This window comes from Parasteatoda tepidariorum, chromosome 5, assembly GCF_043381705.1.
Source record: "Parasteatoda tepidariorum isolate YZ-2023 chromosome 5, CAS_Ptep_4.0, whole genome shotgun sequence".
In the NCBI taxonomy this organism is placed as follows: domain Eukaryota; kingdom Metazoa; phylum Arthropoda; class Arachnida; order Araneae; family Theridiidae; genus Parasteatoda; species Parasteatoda tepidariorum.
Window position 1 is genome coordinate 48,841,223 of NC_092208.1, and position 23,079 is coordinate 48,864,301.

The 23,079-nt window shown below is 28.5% G+C and overlaps 2 protein-coding genes across 6 annotated transcripts in view; one reads left to right on the top strand and one right to left on the bottom strand.

Moving 5' to 3' along the window:
- The window catches only part of LOC107436818 (putative inorganic phosphate cotransporter), a 36,397-nt gene extending 17,026 nt beyond the window's left edge, over positions 1-19,371 (bottom strand). The window contains exons 1-4 of one of the 5 annotated variants that reach the window (XM_016048631.3): positions 19,119-19,325; positions 17,306-17,355; positions 10,444-10,554; positions 1,984-2,183 (exon numbers count right to left, since the gene is read on the bottom strand). In XM_016048631.3, coding sequence (XP_015904117.1) covers positions 1,984-2,183; positions 10,444-10,510 — 267 coding nt within the window. In that variant the 5' untranslated portion in view covers positions 10,511-10,554; positions 17,306-17,355; positions 19,119-19,325. Of the gene's footprint in view, positions 1-1,983; positions 2,184-10,443; positions 10,555-12,156; positions 12,402-15,291; positions 15,428-17,305; positions 17,356-19,118 lie in introns of those variants that run through there. The other 4 variants (XM_071181425.1, XM_016048630.3, XM_043046823.2 and 1 more) reach the window with 4 other exon arrangements.
- The window catches only part of LOC107436817 (Na(+)/citrate cotransporter), a gene marked incomplete at its 3' end in the record, with an annotated part of 21,578 nt that continues 13,931 nt past the window's right edge, over positions 15,433-23,079 (top strand). Inside the window, 3 exon segments of the mRNA XM_071181426.1 lie at positions 15,433-15,531; positions 18,823-18,972; positions 21,210-21,325. Of these exon segments, the coding sequence (XP_071037527.1) occupies positions 15,523-15,531; positions 18,823-18,972; positions 21,210-21,325 (275 nt within the window).

Below are 23,079 nucleotides of genomic sequence, written 5' to 3' on the forward strand. Positions count from 1 at the left end.
TATATATATATATATATATATATATATATTTTTTTTTTCTTTTCTTTTGTATAATGATGTATTTGAAGCTTGATAACTAATGACGCAAATGTGAACGAAAATTTTTTTAAACAATTTTGATATCTTTATTATTGTGATTTAGAGAGGCTCGCTTTTAAAGATCCGAGCCAGAAGAGTTTTTATCCTATGTTACTTGAGCCCGAGGTACACAGAATTACTTTAGAGCCTATGTCCACTAAGAGGCTCTAATTAATACAAGATATGCTTCGGGTTAAGGCCAAATTTTACAGCCTCGCCACTTGGCTTTAGATGTCTATACAAGGAAATTAGTCATTAAAACCTTTGTTTTAATCAATAACCTGAAAAAAATGCGAAGAGAAAAATGCAAAAGGGAATGTGACACATTAACATTAATCCGAACCCGAAACCTTTTCTCAGTAAACGAGCCAGAGCCCACGTCGGGACAGTGCTTCTAGGCTTGGTCTAAAAGCGTCTCATTCCTATTATTTTCAATGTGATATATTGGTTTGAAAAACAAAATAGTACAGACCAGAAATTCCAAATTTTATAACTGACACTTAACTGTGAGATTTACATTAATTTTGTTTAGTGTTTGTTCCATCGCGAATTAATTCGTTGTTTTATAAATATACGTCAGCCCTATATCTTCTATAACTGACATTTGAAACTATTTAACATTATTAAATGCCGATAAATAAAATGTACTGAAAACTGATCAGGTTAAATTTTGATTAAGAATTAAGTATAATAGTGATTAGATTTTAATCGTACTTAATCATTTGCTCGATGTAAAATGATTATTTATACGTTGTTTAAAATAAATGAAAATTGTCCATGTTATGGTTTTGAATGAAATCATTTTTGGCTGTAGAAAAATTTTCATTCCTCGTGTGTGAAATAGAGATGAGATAGGTTCTTTCCAAACTCTGACTCGTTTACTGAAAAAAGGTATCCGGCTCTAACTCATGATACAATTTTTATAAACCTTTAAACAAACGTTTGGTTCAATAATAAAACTGTAAAATTTATAAGAAATAAAAAATTACAGTGTTCTCTTACGTCTTTTCGATGTTCTGCTTTGGGCAACTTAACTAACTGTCAAATAACTTTTATTTAGCATTAGTTTCTTCTTCTTCTTTTTGGGTGGCAAGGCCGCAAAATATGGCCTTTATCCGACACATATTTAGGCTTGGGTGGATATGGGCTCTAAGTAATTCCATATATCTCGTGCTTGGATGGGCTTGGATTCAAATTCATTGGGCTTCTAAAAGCCAGCCTGAACTAAGTTTAATGGTTCCCACTCTTATATCGTTCATGTGAAAATAAAAAGTGTTATGCACGTGAATTCGCAGTTACAATTAGCCAAGTGATTGCTTTTTACAATCGTCCAGTTAAATTTTTTTTTTGCCTCGTGATGACGGTGTTTCTAATTCCAAGTAACAGTCATAATTCAGCATTTCAGTAGCAAAGTGTCATGTTTTATGCTAACTGTTTTGACTTAAAATGTCATTTACTGAATTCGTAACAGTTCAGGAAATGTAGTAATATACTTTACATTATAATAATAAACACTTGTTTTGCACATTTCTTATTCTCTATTTATTTTTTAGCCATTTTTTTGGTTTAATATAGGGAGCTGGTGGTGATTCTGCTGTAGAGTGCCCATCACATGGAATCTATTCATAATAAACCAATCATGCTCTATAACTTTGTAATTGACTTTTTCGAATATCTCATACCGTTTTTTATATAGAAAGGCTAGTTCTTGCAGTTTTCAACCAGAACGCACCATAATATTGTAGCCCATAGCCAATTTACCCCACATATATACCCGTTTCATAACTATGCTCATTTTGTTCGAACTTAAGATGGAGATAACGAATTTTAAGGGATACCTTGTTGGACATAAGAGTTGATCTTAGACTTAATATTATATCTATTATATTAAAACTCTGGTCTCACTTTTGAGTTTAGAGAAATATTGGAAAAAGAGATTTCTTTAGGAAGGCACTCATTTGACGTCTGAATTTGAACACTGGATTCATTCGATCGATCCACCATTGCTACAATGGCTAGACTTAGATTTGTGTTTAATGATATTGATAAGGTAGTTGCCAAGAAACCAAGGAATACAAAAATGAAACGTTTAGGAATGTAGTATCCTAAAAGAAAAAAGAAAAACACAATTAATTACTCATGAGAAGCAAAAGTAAATAGTATACAAAAATAGCAAAATATTTGTTGGAAATACAATATTGTAAGTCCTTTTATTCACCCTTCTTTGGACATAGAAAAAAACGAAAAGTATAAAATGCAATTATGACACGGAGAAAAAAAATTCGGGTAAAATTATTGTACTGTATAATAATGATGTTTCTGATCTAAGAAACTATAATTTTGGGTTAAAAAAATATGCGGTATTTAAACCATTCTTTGGTAATGTTTCGTTCTCATGGAAACGGTTTACCAGAGTACTGGACTGTTCTAATGACATGACAGGAAAGTAAATTTAACCGAATAAATGTTTTTAATGCCAGCTCCAATGTATCATGATAAAACTATCGAGAAAGTGTTTGCCTATTTGATTTACGGTATGTGGTTGTTTCGAATTTCCTTTATTTTCCTTTTTACATCGTTATAAAAAATTTATAACTCTAAATAAAATTTTAAAACCATCTAAAGAAATAAAATATGTCTAAAAATTCTAGAATTGCAAGTAGACCGGTAGATTGTAAGTTGGTTTAAATCACAAATTAGATTGTGTGCAATAGTGTGTATTAGAAAAAAACGTATATTAGAAAGAAAATATGCCTCTTTCAATGGTAAATAGATTCTTTTTTTTTAATTATTTACTACAAAAACAGGAAAGAAATTCACGGTCCTAAATTTTTTTGAAGGTCTCAGATAAAACTCCGTTTATTTCTCATCAAATGTGGGCCAAAGTATTCAATAAAAAAATTAGACGAACTTGAACCGTTGAACCGAACGAGATAATATAACACTTTACAAACCTTGGTACTTGTTTTCATTTCTTCCTTTTTTACATAATTTTTTTTTCTGTTGGTAGAAAAAGTAAACAACTCTTGATAAATAAAAACAACGCTGACGTTATTACTTCAGTATTTATTTCCGGCTAATATTTCACACTCGAAGGAGAACTCAGTCTAAATAAATATCCAGCTAGACTACACATTTGGAGAATTCCTTGATTGTTTTATAGAATGTCTAACTGAATTAAATATATCAAGGATTTATATCAGTGTTCCTAACCTTCGTATATTCGTACTCTGGCAGATACCATTTGTCATCATTAAAATATTTTTTTTTTAAAAGTAATCAAAACGATACGAACCATTTTTTTTTGTAGTGCTAAGATTTTGTTTTTAGATAATGCGAACTCAAAGTAAAAAATAATAAAAATTGATATCTTTTGATTTTCTGTTCATTATGGTTAGTTTCTTACAGATAGATATATTAATATGCAGAAATTCATATCATTTGCTCACAATATAACTGTTGTTACGATAATTATTGAAGTTAAGCAGTTTATATTGTAGCAGTAAATATTGTCTTCAAAACTAAATATCACACAAACATTGCTTAATTTTTAGGTGTATTTTTTCCTACATTGTTCGTAGTGTTTTAATGATAATTGGTGATCAAGGTTCACTTTTGACCAGTGAACCGGTCAAAAGTGTTAGATGAATTTACGGACACACTGTACTAATGATCAAATTTATTGGTAGTTAATTAAAATCAATAATCATATCTCATATGATAACCAGAAACTTAAACAGTTTTTTGTGTCAAAGGATATTTTATACTCGCGTTTAAAGAAAAATTAAAATGAATCTTGTTTTCATAAAATAACAATAATTATGCTTGATAAATTTTTATTAATAAATGAAAGTGTAGATTTAATAGAATTTGTTTAATATAAATCTATAGCGGAAAAATTAATGATAAATTCTGCTAAGTGCAACGAAATGAAATTAAAAAAGCTAACATCAAATTTCAGTGAGGTTTTTTTCTCTTTTTTTTAATTAACGCGATGACAAAAAAGAAAAAAAAAACAGTTCGAAACTCGGTTGCGATTATAAACATGTAGCTTTCAAAAAACTATCCATAAACAGTTTATAATATTAACAATATTCCTTTTTATGCTTTTAGAGAAATATTATTCATGTTTCTTAGAGAAATAACAATCAATTTTACCAGAGATCAAGTGATTGCGTGAACTACTATATTGAGGTAAATTATAAATAGAAAGTATTTCTCCGCATGACAGATGCGATTTACGGAGAGATAAAAAGTTATATTTAAAACACGTAATTTAATTAGTTGCATTATAAATGCGATTTTAAAAAAATTACTCGCATAAATATAAGTTTTTACTGTCATGGAAGTAAACTGTGCAATAAATATTAGCTTGTTGGTCATTTTCTCTTTTTAATAAAATAGAGGCTTTTAAAATAAAAAAGTATACTAAATAAAGCCACGTTAAAAGAAGGGAAGCAAGTTATTAATATTTAATTATAACGTAGTATGATTTATTTAATGCAATGAGAAATTTTACAGACAATCGATTGTTGTCAATGAAAAATATAACAAAACGAGTCACAGTTCAATTACTGAAAAGCAAAACGTGAAATTACATAAAATAGAAAATAGAACCTTATATATAATCTTATTTCAGATCCGATTTTCAATTTCGAACCTTCTAAAAGAAAATTTAGATATTTATCATTTCAATAACATTAAAATTTTTGCAATACGTTATAATTAAATAGCAATATTCGTTTTATATTAAGTCAATTTCTCATACCCTTCCGTAATATTTTCACCCTTCCATATAATTTCTCATACCCTTCCGTATATGTAATGTATTTATCTTTCATTTATGTAAACAATTCAAACATTTTTATTTTTATTTTCAATGAACTGCACAATCGGTCTTGCCGATGAGCAGACCTAGTGCGTTCTCCAGAGGAGGTATCCACTTTTTCAGAACCACCACAATGGGTGAGATACCGTTGGCGATGTTAATTTGGACGTCTAGTTTCTGCCACACTAGATGGCAGCACCGAGACTCTATTTGGATGCTAAAGTGCACTAGGAATTTAGTTTTGCCGGAAATGCCAAGAGCCAATAAGGCACTCCGGGGATCTTTTACATGCCGCATAATCATACGACATGGCCGCTGAGGATTTTTTGCATCTCGAAAATCCGGTGTCTGGACCGGGGATCGAACCCGCAGACTTGGGCTCAGAAGGCCGACGACAAACTAACTNAAAAAAAAAAAAAAAAAAAAAAAAAAAAAAAAAAAAAAAAAAAATTGGTGTCTCATGTGAGTCATTTAAGAGATTTTAAATTATTGCAAAAATAAAATAAAGAAGAACTTAAAGCACATTGTTTCTAAAATTATTTGAGGATCAACTTAAGAACCATTGAAAGAAATAAGACTATGATCATGCAGTCTTAAACTTAGTAGTTGTAGAAAGAATTCATTGGATTACAAAAATTTGCTAAAATTAAAATGCCTCAATTAAGGATCTTTGCGGGAAACCTAACTTAGCATTATATTAGTATTATTATTCTTTTAAACTTTTGTCAAAGCAAATTGCTCTTAAGAAAATTTTCAATTTTTAAATATAAAGTATTTTGTTTAAAAGATTAACGCAAAATTTATCTTTAAAAAAACTCATAAACTTTAGTCAATTTTTCTATTAGAACTAATATATATTTTTAAAACATGTTAAGTTTGCTGAATCTTGGATAGCAAATCTATAAAGATAGCTTAAATTTTTGAATTTTCAAGGAAAAGTTTTTTTACAATCTACTCTACTAAACTATTTTTTTTAAATGCTATTTTGGCAGTTATATTTTTGATGATTTTTTTTAAAAAAAAGTTAATGTGACAGTGATAACTAACAACCGATATATTGAAGAACGTTATATTTGTAGGCGCTATTATAAATTCTTGATACCTTTGATTGTATCTGTCACTCATCATGACTTTCGAAAATTTTTCATTACAGGGACATTTATTTAGATCTGAATTCTATTTAAAGATAAATCGTAGGAAAGATGTATGTAAAGATAAATCGTTGTTTTTATTTATCGGATGTTGTTTACAAATTTGTTTCGCAATAAAAAAAGATAAATAAATAAATATAAAAACAATATCAAGGTTTAGAGAATATGTCAGAAATCCGATTTTGCTCAAATTTTTAATGAATATTTCAGCCCAAATTGTAGAAGCAATAAATGGAGATCAAGACCTGTTATGGAAATTTGTATATCGTGGTAAATAATTTTACAAAACTTATACGTTAAGCATTGAAAGATTTGATACACAAGATATTTTGCTTTACAACATATAAAATAGCATAAATTTTAACTATGAAAAATGACCATAGTTCATAATTTTATGAAAATTAGTCTGCATTGAATACGAACATAGTTAAACACGTTGTTTTACGATTCTTTGAAGGATTCAAAAGACCATAGGGTTTAAAAGGTAGCGAAGTCTTTCAATAATTTTCATAATTTTCAGACTGAGAAAAAATATAATCAAAACTACCAGAATATGGAAAAATTTATCATGTTTTCTTAATTAATGGGAACGCCAAAAAGTACGGAAACGTTTGGTATATTTGACAAAAATATATACTTTTTTATCATGCTTTTTGGCAGTATATGCTGTAAAATTTGATATACAAATTCAGGCTTGTGTGATGATTTCCAAGTTTGGCTTATTTACTTTCAATAAATCTTAGGGGTCTATCTCGCCGTGTGGTATCGCCGTTCCGCTAACTACACTAAAGAGTGGATGTAGTGGGGTTGAATCCCGCTATTACACAATCTGTATATTCACGTAGTATTTTCTCAAGCTTGTGCTATCCGTTTTTTTCAAATTGAAAGGACTTTTTAAGACATTCAAAAAATTTGCAAAGAAACCCTCATATGTATATGAATAAACAAATAAATCCATTCCATGAAAGATGCATAAAGCAGACGCGATAGCATCATCTACATGAGTTTAGTATTTTCAAAAAATCTTAGGAACATTATTTAGGCTTATTTTCCTTATGTTATAATTAAGAAATAGATTAAGAAAATACATAATTGACCACAACCTAACTTCTATCAACCACCATTAAATAAGTAAACCACCATTTCAAATAAAGTATAAACAGATAATAATTTTTTATTTGGTAAAAGACATACACTTCAAACTATTAAAATTGCCAAATAAATGGTAAAATGAGCGATAGATCTGAAGAACATTTTTTTCCCTTCTTTTTTTGTAATCTTATAGTGATACTTTAGTTTAAAGCATGGCGCTAAACATGTGTAAACGAAATGAAAACCATTTATTCGGTTAAATTTACTTTTCAATTTTGTATATTTACAAAAAAATTGCCAAATAAATGGTAAAATGAGCGATAGATCTGAAGAACATTTTTTTCCTTCTTTTTTTTTGTAATCTTATAGTGACACTTTAGTTTAAAGCATGGCGCTAAACATGTGTAAACGAAATGAAAACCATTTATTCGGTTAAATTTACTTTTCAATTTTGTATATTTACTAAATACTTGGCATTAAGAACTATAATTTAGAAAACCAGAATTTTCGGTAAAAGGTTACCATAAAGAACAGAAAAAACTGCCTAACGAATGGTTTAAACACCATAAATTTTGGTTTAATTATCAAAATTATTATGGTTTTTTTCTTTTTATTACCAGAATTGTGTTTACTATATAAATATAGCAATTTTGATAGATGCTTTTTTCTCACTTGCAAGAGGGACTTATATTCCCTAAAGCATTTCTATAATATTTCAAAAGTATTATCTATAAATAGTGTTAAAAGTAACGTCTGTAATCGATAAGAACTATTCTAAGATAATTGACTGCAACTTAATTATAGATGAAAGCTGATTATAAATAATGATTAAACTGAAAAATAAATTACTTGCTACTGCAGCTGTTGATATTTGGTCTAAAATTACATTTGTTGAGAATAATTTGCGATAAATTATTAACTTTTCATTATTTGATAGTTATTTTTGTATTTTGCATTACGAAGAAGGGTCCCGTTAACGTTTTGTTTACTTGCCGTTTCGGGGTATTCTTTTTTCCCAGCTTTTGTGTTTAATCGATATTTTTGTCTGTCCTAGTATTGAAACGCTGATCAGAATTTCTTATAATTCCAGAATCTTATGAGCTAGGGTACTGAAATTCGGATATTGACTGCAAGCGATTTTTAAAATCGGGGGCAATTTTAGCCCCCGATTCTAAAAATCACTTACAAATTTCAATTTGTTGATTCAAGAGAGATATTTGAAAAATGAATTTTTGGTATTGGTTTAGCATCAGCCATTGTTGTAACTTCAACTGTAAGCGATTCTGTATGGGAGTTTATTGCACCTTTTTGAATGACTAAATATTCTTTACAAGCTCAATAATAATCAATGCAAATAGCGTGACTACGTCGCCGAATTAGTATTCCTAAAGTTATCTGAAATCACGTGTTTATTATGCTTATAGTTGTGATTTCCAAATGTGTTTTTATAAAATTAAATACATTAAAATTAACGGTAATTGAAGTAAAGAGAAAGTTATTCATACTGAAGTATAAAAGAGTGAAGTTAATGAAGAAAAAGTACTGATTACTTGAGCGCAACTGTAAAAAGAACTGCCAAAATATTATTGTCGCTAATGATGTATGATTAATTTTTCTAATTAGTACGACTGGTATTACGGTAATGGGTACTTTCTTTAATGGGTACCAAATATACTTTATATGTACTACTGCAGGCACTGTGGTAATAAAGGCTTTTTTAATGTGTACCAAAAGGAATAAGTACCGGAGAAATTTGGTCGATTGTGGACAGTTTTGCTCTCAAGTGCATCATGCTAAATGATTCTAATGTCCAAGTCCCATGTCCAAGAGTTCGTGGGTTCGATCCCCGCCGGCCAAAGACTCCCCATGAAGTAACTGGTGACTGATGCACGCTAAATTTGTCGAGTCACCAAGTCCTCCATGTTCCCATAACAAATCAATACTTCTGGGGGTACTGATCCAGGAGTTTCCTTGTCTTCTGGATTAGCTCAAAAATTACAAGGCTGCGGAGTTGAACATTAGTAGTCGTAAACCCGAAATTGGGTCGGCTGTTCAACGACGGTTATAAAAAAAAAATTAAATTTAAAAAAAAAAAAACGAATTGGAATAATAATTAAACGATAAGGGACAGGAACGGCAACGAGAACGAAATAGTTGGACCGAAGACTACCCAATTTCAAATATAATTATGCTAAATGGCATTAAAAGGCATTATTGAGGAAATAAAATATCGTATAGAATAAGATTAAAAAAAAGTAAACTAACCTAAGTTTTTATTAAAGCCAATTTTAAATCATTCAAGACACTTTTATTGATTACAATCATAATAATGAATACGAGACAATTATCAATACTCATAAATATTAAAAGAAAATTGCTAGTTAAATTTATATTTATTCCAAAATCGATTCTACTTGTAATGAATAATGTAAATCTTATTATTCGATAGTGTTTCAGATTTTGAAATGCGCCTTAAACTTTTAAAAACATTTTAATTCTTTCGAAAAAATTTTTTATATCAGCAAGATTTTTTTAGTTGATGTCACTTTAAGTAATATCAACTTACAAAATATAATCGAGGAATTGTACTATACTGTACGGTACCATACGGTAAAAATCCATACTGTAAATATCTGATATACCGTACTTTTTACAGTAATAATTACTTTAAAATAACTGAGTCACTCGAATTAAATGAATATTACTATAAAAAGTAGAGTAAAATATTTTACGGAAAATATGGATTTTGCAGTAAAATGGAATTTACGGATGATGCACTCAAAGTTATATCATAATTTGATCTAGCATTTTTAAGAAGTATGAGCTTTAAAAACATTTCTGAAATTGAATACTGATTACATAATAAATCTTAATAAGTGCTAATGATCATAAGCAATCAAAGAGAAAAATCATTTGCGAATTAATTCCTTTTTACATTTGATTTGGAATCGATTCCATAAGAATGTATTTCGTGATGAATCATTAAAATTTCATTTTTTAATTATTTTACATTCCAAAAATTTAGTAATGTTTAAACTTTTTCCCGACGAAGACAGAGAAAGAAATAATCTAGCTTTTCAGTTATTTTGAAGTGAATTTCATGATTTTTCTATTAATATATAAAATATTTTTTAAAGATTACGACATAAGGAGTGAGTTTGCGATTTTTTTTATCACCTAATCTATCGACTTTAAATTAACTCGCACTATCTTTAAAGATACATTTATTATTGAGAATTGATTTGATCATAATTATTGATGAAAATTAATCATCATTAGTGAAAAAATACTTACCAAAACATTCTTTGAAACATTTAGAATCATTTCTATGGGTAGCATCCTTTTTCTGCACAGCTTCCATAACAACTCAAATAAATTCCAATATTTTTCTTAATACCAATAATCCTTCGGTGAAAAAATCGAATGTTAAATATTTGATATTGATAATAAACAATTCATTTATATACATAAATTATTCAAAAAATTTCTAACAAAAAAATTTGGTTTTAGTTGTTTTTGTTTTATGTTTATCTGAGTGCATTAAGATGCGATTGAAAAAGAAAGGCTATCCGTCCAAGAATTTCTGTAGAAAAGGACTGCCCTTGAGAATTATCAAAACAAGGATCAATATGTAGCTTTATTTAATTTTTTATTTATTTTTTTATCAAAGCTGACAAGTATGAAGTAAAAATTGGATTCGGAAATAATAAAATAAGTAACGCCTGATATTATTTTTTTTTGTTGCTATTTTTTCAACATGTAGAGTGTTTTTCAAATGTTTTAAATCAGCTTTTTCCTACGTTCCGTCTGAAAAAGTTGAGTGTTTCGAAAGGATAAATGATTCTTTATAAAGTTCATAAGTTATTTTTATCAATTATTATCAGAAATTACAAAATGTTTTTTAATATAAGTGAAGAATTTATCTCGGAACTATAAATTATAAAGCAAATGATTAAAAACAATTAATGAGAATTTCTATAAGGATGAATGATTCGTTGTTAAGAGGATAAATCACTTATTTAAGAGTTTTTTTATTATTATTATCACAAATTACAAGATGTTATGATAAATGAAACATTTATTGAAGGTAAAATGATTACAAGAAAATGATTGCAACTGATCTCTTCAAAGGGATACATTTCTTTATAAAGACGATTAATAAACTACACAAGAGGTTCATTATTTTTTTTTATCAGAAATTTAAGAGTGTTAGTGGACATTAATGAAATATTTATCGCTGATAAAAGTTAAGTGAGGGAAATGAAAAGGAAAATATCAGTACAGAAAGAAAAAAACACTACAAGAAAATATGTTTAATAGTTGAATTGATTTTAAATGAGGAAGTTCTGAATTATATAGATATTTTGCATTTTTATTAAATTTATTTTTATTAAATGATGAGTAAAAAATTTTATTTTACAACTTTTCTTCAATTTCTTTTAATCTTTTAAGTGTTTATGTCGCGCTTGATTTATGTTTTTTAAATTTTTTCAAGCGATAAAGTGAGAGTATCATTGATATCTATTATCAGCTAGCAATCTATTCAATTATAATGTAATTTTTACTTAATATTCTATTTTAAATAAGTGTGTTTTAAAAAATAAAAAAAGCGATTGAAAATTTTCAATTGAACTACTGAAATTTTTCTGTTTTGATTGAAAACTTAATTTTTGTTCCCATAAAAAATTAGTAAAATTTTAATTTCAATGCCAAAATTTCTATTCGTTTATTACCATTTTAAGCAGATTTTTATCATTAGACTCGAATATATATCGCCCATTGCTTTTATTTTTGAACAATTTAAAACATTTTGTCTTAATTTACCACTTTTACAAAAATTTCTATAAAAAAATAATGTTAAATTTAAAATCTTGCAATTAAGATTAATCTAATATGAAAAAATATATTTAATATTACAATTAAGGTTAATTCATTATTTGAAATTTTTAAAAATTATAACAATTATTATTTTTTATTGTATAAAGGTTAAATATATTTACTACTTACTTATTCAATTTTCCTTATAATTATTTGCACAATTTTCCTTATAATTACTTACACAATTTTCCTAATAATTATTTATAATTACTTATACAATACCTCAGAAATCACTCAGAAGAATAAATTTGATGAAGCATGCCAATAAATGTAATTTAATCAAGATTCTTTGAGTGTTGGAATCTTACAACATCAATCAATAAAAGGAAAGTCGTGTAAGTAAATGGCTTTTAGTCTGGCTTTTAATGTTTACAACAGGTGACCATTTAAATGTTGAAATTCTTAAATACGAATGTAATAGTTATTTTAAAATATACACGTGTATCTCTTTATATACTCGTATTTTGAAATATTTTACGTTTATGTTACTCAGCGTTTCTAACTGATATAGACCACTTTTAAAATCGTTTTCGTTTACTAAAATTGTTATTTTATTGCATTCTTTTTATTTTTTTAGTGCTTTGCATATTGCGTATAATGCTTCATATAATTTATTCAGAATCCTTATTAAAATTGAAGTAAGCAAAGTATAGACATTAATGAGTCGAAAATTAATATTTGAGGGAAGAAAAAACTCAAAATATATTAAATTCTCATGAATTACTACTGAAGAAGATTGAATTGTAAGCATCAAAGCTTGTTTAAATGCTTGGTGAAAGTCGGAGTAGGTTTTAATTATCGTCTTTCAAATCTGTTTCCCCGGAAATCAAACAATCGTTATTTTTACAACTTAATTTTCCTAAGCAGAAACTATATAGATTTCGATTGTGCTTTTTCTCCCTTTAATGATAATGTGAAACTCCTAACGTAGAAGTTTTTTTGGCTTCATTTTTGACAAGGATTCGCGAAAGATGTATAGTAAGAATGGTTATTGCGGAACATTTTGAATAAAGTCAAATTTCCTAACATTAAAAGCTTGGAAGGAATTTCATTTTTGACAAAGTTTTTAAAAATGTGTATATTAAAAGTGGTCATTGCAGAAAACTCTGTATACTCTCTAATTCCCTAACTTAGGATGTTTTGAATTTCATTAAACTTGGGAAGATCCATTTTCCTCAAAATTCTAAGAATGTGTATATTTAAGAGGTCATTACCGAACATTCTGAATGAAGTATAATTCCCTAACTTAAGACATTCTGAAAATGTGTATATTAAAAGTGGTCATTACGGAACACTCTATATACAGTTTAACTTCCTAACTTAAGATATTTTAAATTCCATTTCAACTAGAAACGAGCTTCTTTTTAGACCAGAATTCTAAAAGAATGTACATTAAAAGCGGCCCTTACGAAACAATCTGTGTACAATCTAATTCCCTATTTGAGGGCATTTTGAATTTCATTTAACTTGAGAGGACATTTTTTGACAAAAATTCTGAAAATATGTATATTAAAAGCGGTCCTTACGAAACAATCTGTATACAGTCTAATTCCCTAATTGAGGACATTTTTAATTTCATTTGACTTGAAAGGACATTTTTTGACAAAAATTCTGAAAAAATGCTTATTAAAAGAGGTCCTTATGAAACAATCTGTATAAAGTCGAATTCCCTAATTGAGGACATTTTGAATTTCATTTAACTTGAAAGGACATTTTTTGACAAAAATTCTGAAAATATGTATATTAAAAGCGGTCATTACGAAACAATCTGTATGCAGTCTAATTCTCTAATTGAGGACATTTTGAATTTCTTTTAACTTGAGAGAACATTTTTTGACAAAAATTCTGAAAATATGTATATTAAAAGCGGTCATTACGAAACATTCTGTAAAAAGTCTAATTCGCTAACGGGAAACATTTTGAATATTAACTTAAAAGTAACTTCTTTTTTGACAAAAATTCTGAAAATATGTATTTTAAAAGTGGTCATTACGGGACACGCTGTACACAGTCTAATTCCCTAACTGAAGGCATTTTGAATTTCTTTTAACTTAGAGAGATCGTCTTTTTAACAAGAAATCTGAAAATAGGTGTATTAAAAGTGGTCATTACGCTTAAGTTTAATTCCTTAACATTAGACATTTTGAATATACTTTCAACCCAAGCACTTTAATCAGTTATAAACATTAAGAGCATTTTAAAAAAATTAGGCTTTATAATGATAAGATCCAATCACTCTTAATAGATTCCAGCGTAATATCATTAAAAAATTTAAAGAATTCCACAAAACAATTTTTGATTCTATTGACAATGGAAATTACATCTTCTTAACGTTAAGACACTGACTTACTTTTTATGCAATAACTTTAAAAGCATAATTGCACTTAATGCTATTGCATGGAATTCATCTTTTTTGCCCTATTACTTTTATGAATATAAGCGAGGGTTCAGTTCGATCTTTTTCCTTAATAATCTTCTTTACAACTAATGGTATCCTGAAATATGGCTACTGGGAACAAGAATGAATAAGAGAGATCAATATTTCACTCAGATCGGTTCATTAGTTTATGAGAAATCGCTTTTTCTGATCTTTAAAGCAACCTTATATTTCGTATCCGACTGTTGTAACCTTCTAATGAAATAAGTTCTTAAAGGCTTTCTAAAAAGTTTTACTTCAATTAACACTACAAAGACTGAAACTTTGTGTATATCTGTATTGCCCAAAAGCAGTCAAAATGACTGCATTGCGAAAGAATAACTAATGTGTAAAAAAATTTTTAAATTAATTTTCAATATTTTTTTATATCATTTGCAGTTATATAACAAGTTATTAGTAAATATTAACAAAGAAAAAATTTACTTCACTTGAAAATACAATATTAATTTATGCATTATTATTTGTCAATTTTTTGCAAATGAAAAAAGCAGTCAAAATGACTTCCTTTAAGCAACCTAGTGTTAACTGAGACTTTGGAGAAATATTCAGAAGCTATGAAAAAAAATTTTTTAATGAGTTTTTAAAATTTTTTCGACACATTTTACCACTTAAGAATTTAAACCCTTATCAACTATTGGAAAATGTAATGGCATTTATAACATTAGTAACCTTTTGAATTTTGGCATCAAATCAATCTGTTGTTGTCTGTATAAATGCGCTTGACAGTCATATATTTACAATAATTCTTCTTTCAACTTCAAGAAAAATGTGAGCAATTATTTGATATGTGAGTAAAAAAAGAAGAAAGAAATTGACAATCTACTGACCTGCGTCAATTGTAAATAAGAGCACACGGAGAACTTCGCGAGGTGTTAATAGATTGCTGAGAGACTTCCGCTCAAGGAATTTCCATACTGCCTGCCTTAAGAGTCATACGTTTTGTGTGAAAAAGACAAGCAGCTGGCTAAAGACCAAGAAGTTATTAATAGCGTGAGACTAATTAAGACTGATGTCTAAAAGGCGGTTACTTATTCTCAGCCAGTTACAGAACCATAATTATGCAACAAGTAATTGTTTTCTTTTTCTATCTAGAAGCTTAAATTCCTTCTTCATTTTTTTCTTTTGCAATTGTCAACTTTCTTTCTTTTTTTTAATTTGGCTTTTTAACCATTAACCACGATGCGACGTCAGGGTTTCCCCGCGGCAGAAGCCCTTTCAAGAATATATAATAAGCTATTCAATTTTACTTATTATTTTTTTTAATGACATGCACTGTTGGAAATTTCGGAGCACGTTCAACCATAATATCGTTGCAAACTGTTATGGTGCCAAATTCAACCATTACATCGTGCAAATCAATGCTTCTTAATCGTGATTAATTGATGTTATAGCCCAGTTTTAATAGATTTGTGGTTAATGTATAGTTTCTACTTAGTGTCCATTGTATTATGATTCTATGCTTAACAGATTTTTATGATTGTCTTTACAGCATTTAATTCCTTCTGCTTACAATCCACTGAATTATGGTTCCATGTTGAGCCGATTTTTATGATTGTTTTTGCATCATTTAATTCCTTCTGCTTACGGTCCATTGTAATTATGCCACTGTAAGGTTACTGTTTACGGTCAAATGCATTATGGTTTCATGTTGAGCCGATTTTTATGATTGTTTTTGCATCATTTAATTCCTTCTGCTTGCGGTACACTGTATTATGCCACTGTAAAGTTACTGTTCACGGTCAACTGTATTAGGGTTTCATGTTGAGCCGATTTTTATGATTGTTTTTGCATCATTTAATTTTTATTTTCAGGTAAATTATTTTTTAAAGATAATCCTTTGTGTTTTTTCTACTGGAGTTTTTTCTGGAAAATTTTTAGGCTAAAAAGAAAAATATCTTGTAACAGGCTCCTGAAAAATTACGACAAAAAGTACCGGCACTCAGAGTGTCAGTACTTACTGCAAAATTTTATTGAATAAAAAAACTTATAAACCGTAAATTTTACAGCAATATTTCCTGAATCACTGTAATTCAGCAGATACTACTGTAATATATACGGTATAAAATCTCACGGCAAAAATGAATTTTTCGGAAAAAAATTTTATATTTTACAAAAACATTTTACAAAATTACAGAAAAATTGTATATTTTACAAAAACATTTTACAAAATTACAAAAAAATTTTATATTTTACAAAAACATGTTTCAAAATTACAAAAATGTTTTATATTTTACTAAAACATTTTACAAAATTACAAAAAAATTGTATATTTACAAAAACATTTACATGCAACTTAATCTTTTCATATCTCTAATACTAGGACGTTGAACGGAGATAAGTTTCAATTTAGGTATTAAAGTTATCGCGAATTTCCTCTTTATTATAGTTCCATATTGAGCCAATTTCTCTATAGATTATTATTCTCTATTATTGCCTAATTTTCTCTATTATTTCCGATTTCTCTGTTATTTCTTAATACTTGTAATTGAAACATTTTAAGTTACAAAACAAAAGTTTTGTAGTTAAACATCCTTTTTATCCGTACTGCGTCCCGTTCATTTTCATCACTCTGATTTAAAAATCTTGGTTATCTGATTCAAAATAAAGAGTTATCTGATTTAAAATAAACAGGAAGATGGATTGCTTAAAAATATTTATTTATTTCTGTTTCAATCAACTAATTAGTGTTTTGTAAATGTACTTACTACATGGTCTAAAGATGTTTTAAGCACCATAAACATTAATTTGTAATGTTTTTATAGTTTAAAATGCCCAGCTGGATATCATTACGTAGGCATTTTAATTTAAAATTGTTTATTTACATTATTTGCCTTTGTTTACCTGTAATTTTATCTCCATTGGCTACTTCTTCTCAGAAGGTTAGTATTATTCTGAAATTAATAATTATACAAATAACAATTATTACAATTAATTATAATAATTACAAAAACATGGTCAAAACTACCAGAATATAATAAATTTTACCGTGTTTCTCGCTCTGTGGGAAAACGCAAAAATGCTAAGTAATTTTTAACGAAGCACTTTGGTAACAATTTTAGTGAGAGTAATAATAAAATATAATTTTATAATAAGTTATAAAATTTGATAAATGTTGTAAAATTTGTGAATTTTACCATGAAACCATTAAATGTTTAATGAAACCATTCAATCAGCTAAATTTACTTTTCAGTATTGTAATTTCTACTAAATGTGTAGTATTACGAACTGTAATTTTGAAAACGAAAATTTTTTTCAAACCGTCGCCATATGAACTGAAAAATTACCAAATAAGTGGTTTAAATACAGCATATCTCGTACAGTTTAAGAAATAATTTCATAAACCTTTTACTTGTATAATCGATTTTTACTTTTTTTTAAGAATTATTCTGTTCTTGTCGGAGAAAATTTATTTTTGAAAAAAGGGCGAAATGTGAGTTTAAGAAATTGACATAGTTACAAAATGTTCCTAAATTGAAAAGCTAGGCATTGGTCAAAGCTCAAAATATGTGTCAATTAAAATACCAAAATGCACATTGCTTAAACAGATTATTTAAAAATAAATAAAATAAAATGAGTTTAAAAAATGATTCCGTTTTTTTCTGTTAGACCCAGGGCATTTTAAAATAATTAATTACTTTGTATTTATATTTTTATCCTAAGTTTTATATTCAACTGACTTGCAAGATCTCCAATTTTTTAATTTTTTTATTGGTAAAGTTTCTACAAAGACAACATTATGCAATGATTATTTTTCCATTTAAAAAAGTCAAACTTTCGAAATGGTTTGTGTTGTTTGTTTTAGGTGTTGAAAAATGTTGGTTTAGTGTTAATAAATTTGAGTTCATAGTTTATTATTGAAAAAATTATTTGATGATTTGGGTATAGATTGATTTATATTATCACTTTTCCCACCATGTCCATCCAAAAAAGTGTTGTTAACAGGTATTTAATTAAAAAATGAATCGATTTCAACTCAGTGTTTAAAACTGTATTTTTTGAGTTACCAGGTATTCCGTAAATCTTGAATACATGTTTTTAGAATCTTTGCCAAAAATGAATTAAAAAAGAATGCACAAGGTTACATTTAAGCTCCGGTAAAAACAGTATTGTTATCAATATCTGATTGATATCTGACTAAGAATGTGGTTTTTAAATCATTAAAAACCCGTTTGACTCCCAGATAAAACTTAAAGGTATTTCAAACAATCACTGTTTACCATCTTTCAATTTTCTCCGTCAATTGAACAGGTTTTAGTTTTTTTCAATCTCGCCTTCCCAAATAGTGATTGTTAGATTTTGAAAACACATTCTATGATAGTTTTACGAAAATAACAATAATAACTTTATTTAAATTTCAGGAAGCAAGATGTTCCTACGTCATCCTGTTGGTAGCCACTTATTGGCTTTTAGAACCAGTACCAATATCCGCAACAGCCCTCCTACCTGTTGTATTGTTTCCAATTCTAGATGTTGTTGGCTCAGCTGATATCTGTTTGAATTATTTGAAGGTAACGTGATGAAATGTTGAAGTATTTTAACGATACAACAATTTTTTATAATGCCACAAATGTAATTTCACGCTACAAGAAAAATTTTAAACAAAACAAATCAAATAAATATTTAAGAACAAAAATATATCTTAAGTATAACTTACAATTGGCTGTATGAATCAATGCAACTTAGGTGCGAGGACTGAAATTAGAATCAAATTTTATTAATTATTAATTTCTACTATTGATCAAGAGATTAACATTAACATTTCAGTTAATAATTAGAATATAAATTTCAAAATCCTGTAATGGAAGCCATCATAATTTATGAGGAAGGGTTGTGAAATCAGTCAAGTATTGGCAAATTAAAGAATAATTTAAAGCACATGTTGTGATAAACGCAAATATGAAAAGGACAAATAATGTGAACTACAGTGCTTTTATACAAGTGAATGTTTTATTTATTTATTTATTTTTTGTTGCTGATGTCATTTAGAGTAATAACGAAAAATGTTTCCAGATTAATGTTAAAACTTTTCTATTTTTAAATCATCTTTTGTTTTTCGGATAAGTTTTATCTATTTTTGATTTTGTAATATGATATGCTCGAATAGCTGTTGCATATATAAAAAAAATTATAAAAATGACTAAGATTTTTGCATCCTTTACATGAATGACTGAAGTTTATCCTCTTAAACAAATACTTATGTAAGTAAAAATTTACACCCATTTTATATAATTACAGTCATGTTCTTGTCTAAACGTTTTTCAGATAATAAAGTGTTTGGATTATTCGCTTGACCTTCTAGCTCTTGATATGTATGCAGTGCACAAAAAAAACTCTAAATAACTTTTGATCCTAGTGATTGGATCTTCACGTACTAGTACTCACTATTAGTGGTTTAATAGGGGGTGATGAAGGTGAAAGCCGTACAATTTCGAGACAGGTTTCATGCACTCGTACTGGATGCTCATCATTAGAACGACACCACACGTGAATGTGGAAAATAAAAAAAGGTAGTTATTAATATGAAAAAGAGACAGTTGCAACTGAAAAAAAATGAAAATGAAATTAATAGGAGAAAGAAAGGAATTGATGTGGTCGAGAGAGCGGTAGTCACTGATAGAAGTAAATCAGTTCTGCCCAATCTAAATTGACTTGACTAAGGAAATAGTTGTAGCACTTTAATTGCATCGCACTAGAGCTGCAAAATGGGCTCTTAGCGATGGTATGGGAAACATGCTTGAAGATAATGTGAATTCATGCCATTGCAAATTTGATCCTCTGCAGAAGGGATGGCTCCCCCACTTTCGTGGCCCGACGACCAGCATTTTACGATTGAACAGTTTTAAGTGGACCAATACTGCATATTCTCGGTCTGTTTGCTGGTTGATTAAAAAGGTCACCTACCCCCTCAGTGACAGCTGCCTATGATCTTTGGCTTCGGTGATCTACTGAACACCGTGATCTATTACGATATGGGAGACAAAAATAACACCTTTTGCAATAAAATCTGCATATTTCCAGCTATGAGTCAGATGTCTTATTCATTTAACCACGAATACTCATGGAAATGTATTCTTCCATGATTTACTTTTCTGTGGTTTCTTTCATTTCTACCCTATTAATTTTGATTTAAATTTTTTTGCAACTGTCTTTCTTCTTGTTCCTGGCCTAATTTGTCTTCATCATGTCCTAACGATGAACACCATGTTTGAGCACTTGATATTTGCCTTTTTTTTTAACTTTTCAAATATAAAGTAAAATGTTTTTTTTTATTTCGTTCTGTAAGTATGATTTTTACTTTGGTTTTGAAATCTAGTAGCTGAGGGATAGCGCTTTACACTCCCGTGCCACAGGTCCTGGTTTATATACTCGAACCAGGCACGGTTGGCTCAGCATTTCATCCAGTCAGTGGGTCGATAAAATGAGTACCAAGGTGCTTGAGGACTAAACTTGGGAACCAAACGTTCGGCTGACTGCCTAATCAGAACATATGCTCCTGCAACCCAGAGCCCAAAGACAAGAAAGCTGAAAGGGGTGCAGTAGGCCTTGCTCCTCCTTGGGCTGTCGTGCCACTGAGTTTCACTTAATTTTCACTTCGTTTTTCTTGTTCTCAATTCAGAACTTAAATATTTATACAATAGATGCTCCTGTAATTCAGTTTATGTGTACATAGTCTTAATTCTTTCACGAATTACTTTTGTTATAAGATTTATAAATTTAAAGTAGATTTTTCTTGTCTCTTGTAAAGGAGTCATTCATGATGTTTATTGGTGGACTACTTATGGCTATTTCTGTAGAAGAATGCAGGTTGCACGAAAGAATTTCTTTGAAGATATTGATGTTCATGGGGTCTGATATAAAATGGTATAAACATTAAGTCAATTAGAAATATTTATTAATGTAATACACTTAATATTGAATAGTTTTGGCAACGGTTGAATGCAAAATGATTGATAAAGAGCACTTTGATTTTTTTTTAACCTGACGGATGCCGTCCTTTTACCGAGCGAAGTAAAATAATTTATGATTTAATATGATTTTCATTTCATAAATATCACTACGATTGAATGATGCAAAAGCTTCATGAAGTTAAATACATATTTATTAGGCATAATTAGGTTAGTGGACTCCTTATGTATTGCCACACAGAAATAATTTTTGATATGATTGCTTTCCATTTAGCCTTTGTGATTACAATCGGCGATAAAAAGTTTAATGCAAGATGCAAAGTTATTAACCAGGACCTGAAAGGTGTCACCGTTGTGTTATTCCGTGTAAAGATACTTTTTTGATGTTATGTATTTTGTTCATTTCGTCACTATGATTTAGATCGAATACAAAAAGTCTAATACAAGATACAAAGTTATTCACCATGAACCTGAAGTGTGCCGCGTAAAGATACAAAGATACTGTCATTAAACAGGACCTGAAAGGCGTCGTCGTTACGCTGTGCAGCCAGAAAATAATTTTTGACATTTTATATTGTTTAGTCATTATAACTGCAATCGAAAGTAAATAATTATTGAAAATACAGCGGTTTTAATCATGACCTGGTAGATGATACAGAGATATCAAGAATTAATTAAGCGTGTTATATGCATAAAGGAAAAAATGTTTTTGATTTATACAAGAACATACAAACAAAAATTTTGTAATTAACTATATGGATATTAATGAAGTTATACAGAAAAAAATATTTATTCATCATTTAAATTTTTAATATTCTTTGAAGAAAAACAAATTTTAAAAAAAGAAAGAAAATAGAATACTTACTATTAGGAGGAAAAATTTAAAAAATAAATAACTGAACGCACTAACAAAAATCGATTGCACAAACAGTTTTTTTTAAAATATTTGCTAGAGAAATTCAAAATTGAATCTAATAACATAAATTACAATTATAATAAATTAAATCTAAATCTCTATTAAAATTTATTTTTAAAAATAAATTATTTCTTCGAAAATATGAGAAAAACAAAACAAAAATAAAGAAGTCTGCCAGTTTCTTTATACTACATAAAAGACAATGTGTTTCTAATATTAAAAAATTTAACTACATTTCATGATTGTGTTGGATACGAGTATTTCGATAACGAAAGGCACAGTATTTGAGTCTAATTTATTTTTGAAACGAGTTTTAATGGGATCATAAAAATATGGAACAAATATATATTTTGAATGTAGAAACTTATTACTAACCTTAAATACATTTCCGGTTTCGGCTTTCCCTTTCTGTTGAATTTAAAATATGCATCACACAACCATTAAAGATCGTATGTCTCATACCAGATATGATTGAGCTGGCAATTTCTCGTTATTTAACTCTCGCTAACCTATGAATCGGATCCTTGATGACATCCAAGAATCAATTTCTCAAACTTTTAATGATGGATGTATATGTGCTTCAAACGACCACTCTATCAGCTGCTTCTTAGAATCAGTTAGCTGAGTCAAGAACTATTTTAATAAATTCGACCATTTATAGAAATTAAATCTGAAAAATCAAACTTCATAATGATGTTGGATACTAGGGATTCCATAATTAAAAGTGTTGTATTTAAATCTAACTAATTTATTTCTTCCATGGGCGGATCTAGAAATTTTTCCTGGGGGGGGGG